Consider the following 17,210-nt stretch of genomic DNA (forward strand, 5'->3'; position numbering starts at 1 on the left):
AGTCCATACTTCTGTAGGACGGTGTGTTTTCCAGCAGGATTCCTCCTCTCGTCTCTCTATCGCGCTCTCCCTTTTATCTCTATTGCCTGTTTCCTGTGTTTCAGCTTCTGTTGCCGCTCTTATCTGTCCTCGCTGTGTGTGTGAGTGTGTGTGTGTGAGTGTGAGTGTGAGTGTGTGTGAGTGTGTTCGCTCTTCTTATCAGAACGCCTCCCTAGAAGTGTGTGTACCTATTAGTGCTTTTATCAGACCAATCTGTCACCGCTTTCTAGCTGCGTTCAGAGGAACAGCACACACTAATGCAAACACACACACACACTAATGCAAACACACACACACTAACACACACACACACATGGTCTCAGGAAGGCCAGTAAGCAGCGTGGAGGCCGGTCCAGCACGTCTTCAGGCCTGTAAATTTAAGAGCATGTCACAGGAGTTTGAGGCACACGGGGTAAAGTGAATTTCTGGGTTGGAGCTTCAGAGAGTTCAGGTAATGTTTTTTAAGAGCGTGTGCTTAGAACCACGGCTCAGAGCCTCAAGCCTGCTTGTAAATCAAGGTGCACAGCACATGGCGTACAGGTGGGAATCACGAACCCCCCTCCTCCACTTCTTCTTCCTCCTCTTCTTCCTCCTCCACATTTGGTCCTCCTCGTTGACTTGAAAGCCGACTGACTCGGCGTCCGGCCGGATGACAAATTGGTCGACTCTCTCCGGCCGGACGAGCCACCTGTTGACTAACACGCCGGCTCACTCCTGAGGTGCGAGCGAGAGTCGCCGCTTTAAGTGTGCGTCCACTTAAACAGTTAAGTGGCTTCATGGATACTCCAGATGGCTCGGGGAGATACGGGGGGACCAGAAGAGGCCCTTTCTGTCTTAACAGTTTCATGATAAGAAGCAGGCGTGTGTGTGTGTAGAAGGAGAACCTGTGGTCTTTCTTCGAATAACACAAATCTGCATCTGAGGGATTACAATGAGTCTAGATGAAGACAGAGTTGCGTATAAAAGCATGAAAAATGTTCTTGGCTAATGGGGAAAGAGAGGAAGACTTCCTCAAAGGCAGGCGAGGAGATTGCACAATGTGAGAATTTTGAACTCTGCCTATCGTTTACCATAAAGTCGGTGTTTGAAGTCCTCCGTTCGGTTTTTTCTCGCACCGTGCCAGTAAGAATAATTTGTTGGCCGTGGAGCGAAGCCAAGCTACCCGAGTCTGCGTTCTATTATAATTAGGTTCCACATGCATCTAAGATGGGGTTGTTGTACGATCCATAAACATGTTTACCCAACAGAGGGTGTGTCCCGCTTCTTGCGCTGTTTTATTGATCCGAAATAACAGGCTGCGACGGCCCGACGAGTCATGTTTTGGCCACCGAGAGAAGAAAAAAAAAAAAAAAGTTGGACAAGCGCTCGTTCTGCGGATGATGTTTAATGCGCAACACATTAAACACATGTGCGTCCTTCTAATTGAAAACACGCCCGATATCAGCCCTCCGCAAATACAAAGCGAAGAAGTGAAGTCATGAAAAGCAATATTTTTTCGAATCCCGAGCAGAAAACATTTTATGTGTGGTCAATAAAACAGAACCTACTGTTTCGATGGAAGACATATGCCGAGGAGAGAGAGGGGGAAGAGTTTTTTTTTTTTTAGCTTGCTGATTGGAACAAACCATCCTCTCAATCAAACTGTCCTCTACATGCTAAATATGTTCTTCATCATCCAGCTGATCGATTACATAACGGTTGAGGTTCGTATTGGAAGGCTTGTGTTACATCCATCAGCTGCAGAGGCGATGCCAACGTGTGGAGATGGGTGTTTCACGGCTCAGACGTTCCTCTGAGGAGGATTAATCAAAAGCAGTTATTTGAACGCACCGTTAAGGAAAATCACAAATGCAGATAAGACCTGCTTTTAAATTCAATTCCAGGGCGACAAACAGGCACCAGCTGATTAAACTTTACACAGACCTGTCACGTCGGGGCGACATTTGTTATCTCGGCTACGCGTCGGAGGCGTTCAAAGACCACACGGGGTGCATCTCTTGTCGCTTTTTTTTTTTTCCAAATCTCGTTACCGTCCTGCTCAGGCTGTTATTTCTCCGTCCGTGCGTTTGAGGCTTCAGACGGTTTGAGACACTGCCGATTCTGAGTTTACGCTCAATGAGGGGTGAAGTTATAGTAAGTGTAGCCACCGGGCCGGGCTCACTCGGCAGCCTCTTTGACTTGTAATGGCCCTCCTATGGAAATGAGCTGCTTTCCGAGAGGATTGTATTACGCGTAGCCTATAAAAGCAAACTCTTGTGCTCCTCGACCTGCAGCTCTCCTCCAAAAGCCACAATTACAAAAAAAAGAAGGGCTCTCTCTCTCTCTCTTTCTCCTTCTTTCTTTCTTTGAGTTCAATAAATAACCAAACCTCTTAATTGCTGTCACTTCGCTGCAGTGCCCACGCCGCTCGAGGAGCGGACAGAAATTAGTTCTGCGGTTTGAGTTTCATTGAATTATCTTGAGTTATGATGTGGTGAACCTGAGAGAATTTGGCAGGCCGCGACGTTTAAGGTGTCTGACGCGAAGGGGGGGAGAAAAAGCTCGGTGTGTGGCGACTTTGCGAAGTTCATTAGCGAAGAGAAAGAGCAACACAACGACACGCGTCTTTAAATCGTTCATCAGTAACTTTCCGAATATAGTTTGCGAAAAAATGTTTTAATTGGCAAAAGCAACAAGTTCATGCTTCGTATCGTTTGTCAGCTTGGGGTAATTACCGCCGATCCTTTATTATAAGTCTATTTTGATGTAACTAAATACCCCGGTAGAACTTGGACGGTGTTTGCTTGTAATTACGCGGGGCTGGAGGAGGTGGGAGGCGCGTAAAACTCTGGCAAATTTCACGGATTAAATTGAACAAAACCGTTTGGGTAAGCTGACAATTTTTTATAAACAATGATGAAATCTGTTTAGTTCGGCGAGAGGCAACGGCGAAAACGCGAAGGAGTCGAGGAGGAATAAATCCCCCCGGTGAGATGATTTAGTGTTTGGTAGTTGGGGAACACTGATGTAATGAGTGTATGACATGATTACACTCCTGCCACGAGCCTATGGGACTATCATTATCTTGTAACAATAACATTATCGCAGATCGTATCATTTAATTGCTCTGAGATTCCACTCGGTGCTATATGAACACACTATTGTGTCAAATAAGTGTGGCGGCGGCGGTTGACAATAATGACGGATAATAACTAGACTAATAACGTTTTCATGATTGATTCATCTTTAAGGGGCTTTTTTTTGAACCCATCATTTATAATCTGGTCTATAAAATGTCTGTGTTCCTCATAGAAACCAACAAAGAGACGTCAGATTTCTTTAAAACATTCAATTTACAATAAACTAACAAAAAAAAGGCAGAAATCCTCACATTTATCTTCCTTTGAGAACAGAGAATGTTGGTTTTTGAATCATTTTTACTCTAAAATAGCTCATAAGTGTAATTTATCTACATTTGCGTTGACGGATTAATTCATCACCTACTTAGAGACGGTTATTTCTTTTATTTCATTGTTTATATCTGCCTGAAACAAAGTTTTACTCCTTCAGAGAGAGCCAGAGCACCAGAAAAGAAAACCAGCAGAGACAGAATTCATGCAAAAGCAGACAGATGAAGACGAAGGAGGCTGTCAGGTTCCAGATCAGTAGCACCGGTTATCAGAATAGCTCCACGTATCCACGAGACGTCGCTTCCCTCCAGATGTCGGAGGTCCACACCAGGTGCATTTCTCACAGCTTTCGACTCGTTGTTTTGACTTCGCTTCATGACTCATTTATCCATCCCCCCCTCCTCCTCTAACATCAAATTAGTCATCATAGCTGTATGAGAGCAGATTTCCACATCGATGGAAAATGTATTTTTCTTTCTCAGACAGACTGTTTTCTATTTGCGGTGGGAAAAAAAAAAAACCCAAAACACGACATTCTTGATAACATGAACTGAGGTTTTTCGCTCATATTTCGTCGCTTTCATTTGGTTTGTTTGCTCCGAAATATGAGCTTCAACAAAAAAAAGCCATTAACGTATTTGTTCGTGTTTGGTTGCTTGTTTTCAAGGTCTCTCAGTTTAGCGGCTATGCTGCCTATAAAAAAAAGGAATAAAAACAGTCTGTAATTATCTGAAAAATGCTGTGATCATGTAAAATTTCTAAGGCAACAAATATGATTTATTCTATTTTTCCAGGCTTGAGAATAAAACGCACTATTTTGCGTATGTTTGATCGCATTGCTTCTCTTGTATATCACGTGCAGGTTGACGGATCGAACATTTCATGAGGAAAGCGGGGCCGTAACTTTTTCCTTAATGGCGACCAAACCCCCATGAACGTGAGTTATGAGATGCTGAAAGAATCGAGCCTCGGACACATGAGAAGGAATGTAAAAACAACACAATAAGCCGGCCTGTTAGACACAGCAGAGGATAGGGGTTAATGATACACAACGTCCCGTCTTGATGAATATGTGTTTGCATTCCTGGCCGACAGGAGAATGGGCCCAAAGCCACGGAAGGTGTTAAAAGTCGCTGCAGGAATATTGGTCATGAGTGACTGGAGGAGGAGGAGGAGGAGATGGAGGAGATGGAGGGAGGGGTGGTGAACATTTGTTAAGAGCTTTGTTATTAATTTCATGCAGAGATGGGGAAAAAAAATCTGCTGGTTATGGTTGCTGGATGTGAGGAATTTAATGAGAGCTAATGCAACGAGTGGAAATGTGAGAATTAGGAAGTGAGCAGTGCCATCTCTCCTCAAAGGAGATGTTCTACAGATGTTTTTTCTCTTCACCGGCTGGCGATTGGGTTTATTCGTTTACTTCACGGTGACTGATATAAGAAAACTCCGGCTTAAACTGTCAACATTTCCTCACGCGCTGCCTTCGGAGGCTCTGAAAACCCCTCCAACAGGTATGCACGCATCTGAGCTCCGTCTACGCCGAGCACCTCTGAGGTGTCTCTGGGCTTGTTTGCACAGGGATCCAGCTCCTGTTATCTTTCCCTGCAGCTATAGCCGAGGCGAGAAAACATACTCTCTCTCTTGCTTTTCAGTCGCCCTCACCTCTTCCTCCTCCTCTCTTTCTTTGACCCTTATTATCTCCGCTGAGGGCTGATGGCAGGCGATTCATCCAGCGGTGAGTAGTGAGCACACCTGCGTAGGGGTGTGTTCCTCTTCCTTCCCCATCCTCCCTCCCTCCCTCCCATATTTCACTCTCTTGCCACCCGTCCGATCCCGACTTTTTTCCTCTTTTCTCTCCGTCTTCGCGGCTCCTTCCAGCGATCGTCCCCGGCTTCTCGTTCGTCTCCGGGCCCCGCACTGGGGATCACTTCACACCTCCGCTCTGTTTGTTTTGCTTGTCCTGTCATCCCCTCACCCCACCTCGAACTAAGCCAAATAACTCAGTGTCGATGAGGGAACACCCAGCCTGACCCACCCATACCACCGCCACGACCTCCGCAAACCCAGAAGACCCCCAACTCATCTCCGCTGACAGAGGGAGACGAGGGTGAGACAGGCTCAGGAATGTGAAGATCGCCGGCTTTCCCCCACAACTTCCTGCAATTCATCTAAAACCGTTTTTCTTTTTGTATCAGACCTGAATAATCCAAGCAGCAGCTGTTATTGGGTTACTGTTGCTGTGCATTAACCCTCTGAAGCCCAAAAGCTGCCAGCAGGTTTGAAAGCCAAGTTATTCTTGTAAAAATCCACAAAAAGTCCAACATTCAACAGCAAGAAACTTTAGAGATGGAAAAAGATCATCAGATTCTCAATATTCCCATGCTTTTTGAACTATTCATCTGTGAGAAAACTCATAAAATCATATTTCATTGAAATCACTTTACATGTCTTATTCAAAACTTTGCCAAAAACAAACCATTCGCTTTGACCAGATTCTGTAAAAATCAAATAATTTTGTGCTTTTTAACAAAACCAAAAAGCTATGAGTGACTCAACTGCAGCCAACGATCACATAATTAAAATTCAGAGACTTTCCACTGGACTGGGCTGAACTACAGGCAGTGTTTACACACAGCAGATAGGAGACAAATATGGAAACTAATTAAAAATGTCTGAAAAAATATTTAAAAAATATCTGAAAAGCCCAAATTTTTTATTCCAGTATTGGTAAAAACCTGTGGGAAAAATGTTGTACGTATATTTTTCAATTTTTGTAAAATAAATCATCGAACAAATTTAACTTTTTTCCCCCGTTTTTTGAAAAAATTTTTAGGGATTATTACTGTGTGTACTAGTTACGGTTGTACTGTTTCCATAGAGGAGCAGGACTTTATATTGCAGTTAAAATACTGACGCCACATTGGGTAAAAATATGACAAAAAAGCCCAAACTGCTCGGGATTCAGAGGGTTAAACGTTATTCCCGCATTCACTTAAAACTCACATGAGATAGTTTTTAAACAACAATTCAAAATGTAGTTCAAAACCTACAATATGTATGTATACATCTTAAAACTTTCCGATTCTGTCAAAGTTGACAAACTGCTCATGGAAATGGGCAGAACTGTCGGCCAACAGAAAGACAGACCAGCAGAACTCTGTACCTTTGCAGGCCTTCCTGTGTGAGATGGGCTTGGACAGGTCTCTGTAGTAGCCCTCCTTGCAGTAGTGGCAGTGGCGACCCGCTGTGTTGTGGCGACAGTTGAGGCAGACTCCTCCGCTCTTCCTCCCCGAGAGCTTGTAGAGCTCCATGTTGAATCGGCACCTCCGGGCGTGGAGGTTGCAGTTGCAGGCTGTGGAGGAAACGCAGAGGGGTTACATCAGCACCAGCAGATTGATCATCAGATTATAATCAGCATCCCTCAGTGAGGTCAGGTTGAGATTTTAAGCAAAGTGTAAAAAAAAGCACATGGTTCTTATATTGTCTGAATCCAGCTGTGGCCCCTTCAGACCAGCTGAAGTGAAGATTACAGGCATGTTTTAGTGATTTTTTTCTCTTTAAGTTAATTCAGCTCTTCGTTATTGAGCCTAACTGACAAGACTAATGGCTTAATGTCATGTTAATATTCACCTGCATGTATGTGAAGATGTATTACGCAAAACTAACGGCTTCTGCAGTGGTAAAAATCCTAATTATTAATTACAACATGACTTCTTATAAGTTTGATTACACTCAGAGTTGAGTAAAAAGAAGCAGAACTTTCTCTGTGGTTACCTCTTGTTTTATTTACTGTATCCTGTGCATGCTTTATAATGGCTGAACTGAATTGCGTATTTTGAGTATTTCACACATACAAAACTGTCATTTGCATTGATTTAGATACTGATGGTTTGAACTTCTCCAGGACTCTGAGGCGTGCTGGTAAGACTGTGGCTGACCCCTCCCACCCTGGACACAAACTCTTTCATCCATCAGGACCAGAACCTCCCGCAACAAGAACAGTTTTTTTTCCCCGACTGCCACTGGCCTCAAGAACAAGGCACAGGACCCCCACCGACGCCCCCCTGCCCCCTCTATGGACAGCATATGTTATATTAACGTGTTTTCTCTTTGCTCACCATCTCATTATCCTCACTGTTATTGTTCCACCTCCACACCGTGCACTCTTATAAATAACTACAGTCCTGTGGTTCTTATTTAAACTTAATTCTCCACTGCACAATATCTTTTGCTTTTATTTTTTAGCTGTTTTTATATCTTTATCTTGTACATTGTTCCTCACTGTGTGTATTTATCGTTGCACCAACCCACCAGAGCAAACTCCTCGTATTGTGCAAACTACACCTGGCAGTAAATCTGCTTCTGATTCTGAACTTGTCTAATAATCAGATCAGATGCTCTCCAGAGTTGCGCTCGTCTCTCTCTTCCACTCCAACACTTCTCTACTCCTCACTTTCTTTCTTTTTCCTCAAGTTCCTCTCCTGAGTCCACATTGTACTAAAAGAGAAAGCGAAGGCCTGCCGCCGCCGCCGCCGCCGCTCCTCCACTCCACTGCAAATCCCTGCGAGCATGTGCGAGAGACCCCCTCTTCTTCTGCCGCTTGTTTACTGATGAGTACAGTTGCCAGCCCCGAGTTTAATTAGCCGGCTGATGTTTATTCATGACTCTCTGGCAGCCGAGTGAGGCAGACATGCCCAACTTCATTAAAGGCCGGCCGTCCGAGACACCGGTCCTCCTCCACCAGCGCAGACACGCTCATGCATTATTAACCGCAACGCTTCTGATACAGTTTTGTGGCTCTACTATGTGTGCTTACTGTATGTGTGTGTGTGTGTGGAAATAGGGGTTATATGGGTCCAACTGGTGTCCTGTGGTTGGTTCATCAGTTTTTCAGCACCACCTTCTTCACTCTTTTTTATCATTTGCCCATCATAATGGAGGAAGGGTTTGTGTGTGTGCAGTGATAGCGTTTGTGTGTGTTTTTTCTTTTCTTTTGGGACCCCTGAGACTCCTTCTTTCCTTCCTTCCTTCCACTCCAAGGGCCTAATTACAATATCTAAAATACACACACACACACAGCAGCTCTTATCAGTAGTGACTTCGCTTTCCGACTTTCTGTCTTTCCTGGAGGATAGCAGGGGTTTAATTAGTCATCCCTCCCTGCTTACGAGCATTGGTCGTAAACTTTACTATGTATTCACTCAGATTTCTAGAAAAACAAGCCTTTTTTTTTTCTTACCGCCATGAGTTCTGTGACTTTTTGCATCTTTACTCCTGTTTCCACCTGACTGGACTCTATTTGTGACACAGATCTAATGTTTTATTGTTGTCTTAAGCTAGATTTACACCTGCTCATGACTCACATTGTTTCGCCTCTCAGACAGCCCAGCCTCGCTTCCTGGCTCCACTGGAAAACCCCTCCAGCCCGCTTGATAGCCACAACCCGATACCGTGTGTCGGGGTTGATGGATGAAAGAGGCCGAGGGATAAAAGTGCCTTAAAACTTCCCCTTCATTTATAAATATTCAGCCACCAAATTGCCACTTATTTCAGCCGCAGAAATCATAAGAAAACGGATTATGTCACTCCCTGTTTGAACGATCTGCGTTGAAAAAACCTCGAGCCGACTGTCAATCCGACCCGTGAACGCCACGGGGCAGGTTCAGCCTTTCGCAGAGACTCCGGCTCCGGGCCACGGTTGGTGAAAGCTATCTGTGAGCACGCCTGCAGGTAACAGGGATCAACTGTGGAGAGGCGTAAAAAAGCTGCCGGAGGATCAGTGCTCGGCCTCAGACCTCGCAGACGCGTCTCTGTTACACTACAAAGATTGTTTCGCACCTTCCCTAAACACAGCCCCGGTGAGAATAATGCCGCTGCACCGGAGGGGAGAGAGCAAACAGGCTGGATGGATGTGGAGGTGTGGGACTGAAGGCCACATTGTGTTTCAAGGTATTGTGCTTCAGAGGATAATGGGGGACGAGTGAGAACCACTTTATGTGAACACACAGAGACTGGGTAAGGATGTGTCACATCCCCCTCAGCTTTGAAAAAATAACCCAACATCGTTATTGGTTCCAATTCAAGTGTTTCTTTACTGCTGTAATGCTCAAATTAAAGCCCATTTAATTAAAAATAACGAAAGGTGCGTAAGCCGATATGCAATTTGTCTGGCGTGAGCTCTTCAGGTGTCCGTCGTAAAACAGCGTTTCCATTCACGCAGGATCCAGCATTATCTCTGCTAAGCAAATAATCAAATTATTAACAGGAAATCTACTAAACTGCACCTGCTCACTAAAACAGCACCTCTGTAAAAAAAAAAAAAAAGCCTGCGTGTTGTGCTGAAGCAGCAGCTGAAGCCTTGCATCATACATCACGTCGCTATTGGAGGAATCATTCCCGGTACTCTCTAAAGTCTAGTTTATCACTTCCAAAATCGCAGAGAACCACATATGAGGCGCAGAGCTTTCTCACATTTTTTCCCAGCAAATAAACATTCCTGAGCACGTTGCACAATAAGGGTCCCAAAATGAGAAAGGGATGGAAGGAGGTTTTCTCAGTGACATTTTTTCTAAAGGATACACTTACAATCCTTTTCAGGTTGATCACGGTGCCAAATAAAGACAACAAGACGACAAGTTAATTCTTCATTTCCTAAACATTTCAACAGCTAAAGAGAGAAAACTTCTTTATATGTTCTGTGAGATACACACAATCGCAGTAGCAAATCAGATTTTTTAAACTTTGTTAATTAGTGTTAACAAAGACTACATGTTCCTTATAGGCCGGCTGCCTGGTTTGGATCAAGTTAATTACTTCAGTCTGGACTTGGTGGCCGACTGTAAGCGCCCCCAGGTGAGCAGTAAAAACAAGTGTGAACTGATACCTTTAAAACAAGTGGAACTGAATTAGCTGGATAAGCTTTTCAACACCTCCTGCGACAGGGTTTACCGCAACTACTTTAAGTGACAAAAAACTGCATTTGAATCTTGCAGCTGTTTGAAAATTTGAACCTCCAGCTGCAGAATTTAACAGGAAACTGATTTGTTTATCGGCTGATTCCCGCACATCCTCGGAAACACACGAGGGGAGGAGGAGGGCCCTCATCGCAGTGTCTGAGTGTGTTTTGGAAAGTTGGCTAATTAGTTTCTTTGAGCGGTTCCCAGCCTCCATCGACTGACCTCAGCCTCGCAGCGGCGCAGAGGCAGCCTTCGCTCGGCTAATTAGAGGGAAAATTCGAGCGACGGGGCTGGAGGTTGAGGTTAAGCTCATCGTACTTACGATAAGCCTCGTAATTGAGCGATGTCGGTCGCAGCCGCGATTTGTTGTAAAGAGACACTCAAGCAAGCGATCGCTGCCACTTTCACTCGTGCTAGATCGGCTGGAGCTGCTGGCTGCTCGCTACCCCAAAGCTGTAAAACTCCAGGTTTTTCTTAAAGCCCTGCGGAGGTCACACGCTCCGACAGAAGCCTCATATTTCCACAACTCGGTGAAGATGTCGGCCTCCCTGCTGCCGTCACCTCCAACCAAACCAAAACCCAACACGACCAGAGCTCTGCTTCACTTCCAAACAAACACCGAGGGGAGTCCGAGTGAACAGTTTACCTTTAATCCAACGGGTGGCCTGAAAAGTAATCAGATTAACTTCTGAACCCCCTCCTAGGACAGAATGGACAAATAATGGGTCTGTCTTTACTATGTTTGTGGTTGAAGAAGTTTCAAGGTAGAAAGAAAGTTTAAAGTAACTTATCTTTGCAAATATTTCTCATCAGCTGTTCCCCAAATATCTGGAACAACTCGCTGCTCCCTCGATGGTGCATTCAATTCTCATGAAGGCAGTCAGTAAAGTAGACTTTCCCCAGTTACACAAACCACACACACATGCTGTATTTTGGATCCACGGTGCTCGGCTCCCTGCTGCCTGCTCTCTCGCTCACATAACACACATGCTGGGAAAGTTTGGGAGGTTTTGCTGCTCGTCGTGGCGAAACACAGAATCAGATCAAAACCGCACTGGGATCCGTTTCAGAACCAGTAATGTGCGCAAGACCCACGAGTTTATAAAGATCAATCTACAAGGATGGATTATTTGTGTTTAGAGAAAACTGGTGTCAAACAAGTCACAGCTTATCATTGCTGTTGATGATGAATGTTTGTGAAATCCACAACGTTATTCATCTTTTAGACGAGGCGAGCGTATTTGTACGGCACCTTTTAATGGCGAGGCAGTGCAAGAAGCTTCACATAAGTTATAAAAACGCACAGAGACATGATATAATGCAAAATGTACAGAGATAAATGCGAGTATCCAGGAGGAAAGATAACATTAGGTAAAAGACAGACCTCTTAGGCAACATGTCTGAGTCGTATTATTTATTATTTAAAACTTTCAGGTCTTTGTTCGGTTATTCGTGGTGCTAGAACTTTTATTTTCTGCAAATGGAATAAAACTACAATCATGCCAAAGTACTCAGTGATTAACATGTAAACATGACTCCATCCCTCCTACTCAGAGATAAAGTCAGATTCTACTAGTTTTGTCGTTTGCAGTTTGAATTTCCCAAAAGAAATGTTAATAATAATTTCCTGTGTTTTCAGACACCACTGACCGTTGAGCCTGAGCCCAGAAGGCCTATTCAGTAGTCTATATACAAACTAAAAACTGGACCCATGTGACTGTTAGGACACATATAAACGACTACGTAGATTATTAGCATAATTGAGTATTTCACTGCAGACGCTGGTGAAGCTGCTTTGAACTATATAATATTATTCCTCAATGCTGCATCATATTTTACAAATTCATCTACGGTTTTGTAGGTAAAACCTTCATTTGAAAACCAAATAGTTGTTATATGTTGTGGGTCTATGAAGCTGTAATATTGCTCTGTATTTTGGAGTTAAGAAAAAATTAGGGGACTTTAATGCTTTAATAAATGCGTAATTACCGCATTAAAGCCCCACCTCTAATAAACTTTAAAGCGCTAATTACGAGTAATTAATTACAACAAAAATAACGCGTTAAAAAAAATTTATTGCAGTTTGCATCCAGACAATCAGCGCCCGATTTCATGGTCCACTGATCACATGATGCTACGCTAACAACAACAAACATGAAGGAATCCGATGAGAGTGCATCGCTTGGACTGATGGAGGGCGAGTTTCATTTTAAAAAACTGCCTGATGGAAGACTTGACAAGGTTTTGTGCAACTTGTGCAAAAAAGAATTTGCATCCCACCGAAGGACATCAAGCTGACGGTACCACCTGAATGCAAAGCGTGTTGCAGCGAGCACAGAAACCGCCAGAGCTGTTAGCGCTAGCAGTCCTGGATCTGAGTACGAGCAAGCGGTGTCGGTGGCCCACACTGGACCCAATGACTGGATTCAGAGCCAAAATTAGTAAATTGATATCTGGGAAACTCACAAATTTGCTTGTGAAATGGATTGCTCTGGCCTGTAGAAGACAAGGGTTTAGAAAATTTGCTACAGATAGCGACAGACTTTTTCAACACATTATTTTTGTTGCAATTAATTAATCGTAATTAACACGTTAAAGTCCCACCCCTAGAAAAAATACACATTTGCATGAAAAGGAAATACTCAAAACTAACTTTGTGCAGTACTTCAGTAGAAGTAGGTTCAGGTTTGACGCCATAAAGACTAACTGGTGGTGGATGAGCTCAGGCGTTTATATATATATATATATAAAACTATGTTGACTGTAAACACACAGCAGCCAGAAAAATGTTACTGTCAGCATCAGGATGACATAAAGTGACACCAAAACAATGCTGGTATTATCTTTTAATGTTTTGGATTCCTTCGACATCCCCAAACAATCATTTTGCAGCCAGATTAATTCCCTGTTGATGTATTTTCTCGGGGAGGAGTGATATAAAAACACCGAGCTAGCGACAGGTAACCCCAGCAGACTGATGTCTGACCACACCAATGAAGAGAACCTCTGAGGAGGGACGAGTCTCCCCGTCGCCGACAAGCCCTGTTTCTCCCAAAACAACGGAAGAATTTCACTTTTTCAAAACGCTAATAATTGTTGAGCCAAAACAATGAGTGATGCGAAATGACGGAAACATTTGCTCTGTAACCAAGATGCCCTCAGTTACACATCAGCTTATAAATCCATTTTATAGCTACAATTAATTTAATTGTATCCTGTTTTCGGGCCCTGTGTCGACTGTTTATTTAGTTTCTTATAAATCACCATTCTTCTTACTGTGGTCGTCGATCCAGACGCTGGCACGATAGAGACAGGAATTACTAAATAACAGCACAGCTAATTGAGTATTTAGGAGACTGAGATGACAGACGTGCTGAACTTTGTGTTTGAAGTCTTTTTTTTTTAAGATCCAATTATGCCATTATATAAATGATATTTATTATTTTAAATGTCGCCACAAGATATTTGAGTCCTGTATCAAATAATAATAATAATAAAATCAACACAAGTATCTACACATATTGTTGTTAGCTGTAAATTACAGACGAAGGAAAATCTGTTGTTTTTCTTTGATTCCAACATGAGCCTCGTTTTAGAGGCTGCTGAATGTTTTTATCAGGTTTCAGCACAAGACTCCGAAAGAAAAGAGTCAACGGCACGAATTTTAAAACAACTAATAGCAATGAAAGTTAATTCCCACATTTTTAAGGCTTTTTTTAAATGTAATTTCCAGATTTACAAATTAAATGAATCAAAAACAACTTTCTGTGTAACAAAGTCCAACCTCCCCATTTCTTTTCTCATTTATTTTTACCCCCACATCATCTGGGGTAGGGCCTTGAGAACGTTCTCCTAACAGAGCGTGTTAAAGACAGGTTGCACTGTACATGTGAAGGATGTGGGGGTTGAAGTGTTTTTGTGTTTGATGTACATCTATAGCGGGAAGCACCCTGGGAACGCCGCGAACCTCCGGGCCGACGGAGCGAAGGTGCAAGGCGAGTGGGAAGAGGGAGCGGATGGGAGAGCGAGGCCCAAACTGCAGAGATTATATCAGGCTAATTTAATTCCTTTATTGCAGCCAATTAGCCGCAGCACTTTAGCCCCCTGTGAGCCCTCCTGCCCTCTTCGCTGTGTCTCTAATGACCCCGACTAAACTCTGGATCTCAGTCGCCCCCCCGAAGACGGCCTTGTATTTTTAATAAGCCTTATAAACTCTGTGGCGAGGGTGAAAAAAATAGGAAAATATATATATAGAGAAAGAAAGAGTGGTTGGGAAAAGAAACGATGGGGCGGACAGACGGAGGAAAAGGATCAATCTGCTGCTGCTGCTTGCAAGGCCCGACTCGAGGAGACTTGGCTAATTGAGATCAAGTCATACAGAATATTCATCAGTCCTGCAGGATTATCAAAGGCAGATTAAACATGCGGCGAGGACTGATTTCCAGCGGACAGATTCCATTTGCCATCAAGCAGCCTTTACTCACTTGTCAGACCCGGCTGGCTGCTTATTTATTTCTCATTTCTTTGCTTCATAATTTAACGCTCAGATGTTTTCTCAGATTTGGGCAAATTATGCAATTCCCAGCGCCGGGCAGAGCGTTCGCCGCGTGTTCTGTCAGTGGGTGATAAAATGTAGTTTGATTATCTGACTGATGCAACTAAAGAGCTGTGAGAACTGCCTCGCTTCATTGCGAGCAGGGATCCCTTATGAAGCTATTAACAGCAGCGCGAAGGTTAATGTTAATCCGTGGGTTTATAGCGGACTGAAGTAAATACCAGCAGAGGAGGGCACAGGTCCATATACAGCCTGAAAGCATGGGAATAACTGAACATGTTGACACTGATTTTATTTAGATATATATTTTCTATCCATTCAATTCAACTGACTTCCTAAATGAGAACTGTGCTTGTATTTATATCAGATGTTTGAGCGAGTTTTGGTCACAATATTCTAAAATTTGAACAAAATTGGTGCTCTGATTGTTTTCCTGCACTTTACCAAGTTTAATATGCACCATCTCTGCTTTTAATCTGCCTTTGAACACATCCTAAATGAATCTAACAGTATAATATTATGAGAAGAAAAAAAAAATCTACATTTTCTGCAGTTCTGAAGCTGAAAACTCGTCAGGTATGCTCACTCAAAGCACATATATTTATCAAAGTATATCTTTTCTCTTTGATATAAGAATGCGAATAAATAGCCGATTGGAAAGCCTTTAAAACATCAAAACAATTTTAAAGCTACGTCGCATTTGTGAGCAGCTCTACAATCCGCTGCAGCCTCCAGCGGCGGGTCGGCCCGCTCCACGCCGAGCTAAATGGCCCATATATTCACTGTCTGTCTGCATGTGGGGGCTAATAAGGCCTTTCCTTTTTCAAGAGCCTAACTAGCCACACAGAGCCACAACAACAAAGAAAGGCCTAATGGCCTCCAATTTCCCGCATTAGTGCCCATTTAATGGCTGACCTGCCCTCTCGTTAGGCGGCGCAGCATGGGAGCACTTCTCAGCCTTGATGCATGTGCGCACGTTTTCACGCACACGCGCTCACACAGTCCTTCAGCCCTCCAAAGCCGCACCGCCTCGGGCCCCTGCAACACTTCCACCCCACGCTGAGACTGCATAATAGACCAGTTTGTAAAAGGGCTGCTCTGTGATCAGCGGTGCATCCATTTGCTGAGTAATCAACGGTCTTTTGTCTGAGTGGTGTGTATAGAGCAGAGTGTGTGTGTGTGTGTGTGTGCGTGAGAAGGTGTGTGTGCGTGAGCGAGGTTCCCTCCTTCCCTCCGGTCCGTCTTTATTTGTGCGACCGTCGCTGTTAAAGCGTGTGCGCCTCCGTGTGAGTGTTTGCGTGAGTAATTCTGAGATAAAGTGGTGCTGCCTGCGAAAGATCTCCTCCAACTGGTGTCTATGGGAAAACACCAGCTGACATACAGTGCAGGGATAAAAAGGAGCCTTGCTAGAGCCACGGCGAGGCTGACGAGAGTGCGTTGTGTGTATGTCAGCTATGCCATAAAAATGCCATGGCTGGAGGATGACGCTGGCAGGTCCTATTCAACACTATAGCGCTGAAAGGCCCTTTAGGGTGAATAAAGATTCTTAGGCCTGTCAGGTCCCCATAGCTCCCCGCTGAACAATACCCACTAAGAGCAGCTGTCTTAATAGCGTGAGGGACTGACAGCTTTAGGAGCGATGCTCAGATCTACACAAACTTTGAGTCCAGACAACGATCCGCTGTGCGATAACACAAAACAGTCAGATAGTAAACCGTTTGCCAGATAGGCCAAACACTGAATGCAAAAAAAATCTTTAAGGAAACTGAGCTGACAGCGCTGGCAGAGACGTAACACCTCAATATTCGGGAGCCTCATGTGTGAACGGATGTAGTGGCACGACGGCAAAAGATTTTCCCGAGCGTGATGATGATTGGAACTAAGTGGATTTACAGTTCCTGCCTCAGGAAGACCAGAGATCTCTGAGAGCAGTTGAGTTGTTAATTGAATGCTGTATGAATGCGCTGTGTATGACTGATGGAGCAATGTTTCCTTTTCAAAGTGAGGGCGGATTATAGAAACAAGTGTTGGCCTTTCTAGTGTCTGATCTGATAATCACAGTGTGAACTATCTGAGACGTTGCCCTTCCTCCAGCATTAGCCGTCAGTTGTGCGATGGTTTGCAGCTCCCTGCCACCTGGCTGTCAAAGCCAAGCATAAGAACCTTTCTCTACAGTCTGTGCTCTCTATTGTTTTACATCCAGCCATTACCCAACGCTGTCTCCTCCGCTAGAAGCATCACACGTCCGCAAACTCCGCGCATCGGAAACAG

General features: G+C 44.0%; 1 protein-coding gene across 2 annotated transcripts in view; it reads right to left on the reverse strand.

The window, feature by feature from the left end:
- ntn1a (netrin 1a) overlaps positions 1 to 17,210 on the reverse strand; it is a 58,981-nt gene that overhangs the window by 21,763 nt on the left and 20,008 nt on the right. For both annotated transcript variants that reach the window (XM_008278486.1, XM_008278487.1), the window contains exon 3: positions 6,592 to 6,780. In XM_008278486.1, the coding sequence (XP_008276708.1) occupies positions 6,592 to 6,780 (189 nt within the window). The remainder of the gene's footprint in view (positions 1 to 6,591; positions 6,781 to 17,210) is intronic.

This window comes from Stegastes partitus, unplaced genomic scaffold (assembly GCF_000690725.1).
Source record: "Stegastes partitus isolate 25-593 unplaced genomic scaffold, Stegastes_partitus-1.0.2 Scaffold124, whole genome shotgun sequence".
NCBI classification, from domain to species: domain Eukaryota; kingdom Metazoa; phylum Chordata; class Actinopteri; family Pomacentridae; genus Stegastes; species Stegastes partitus.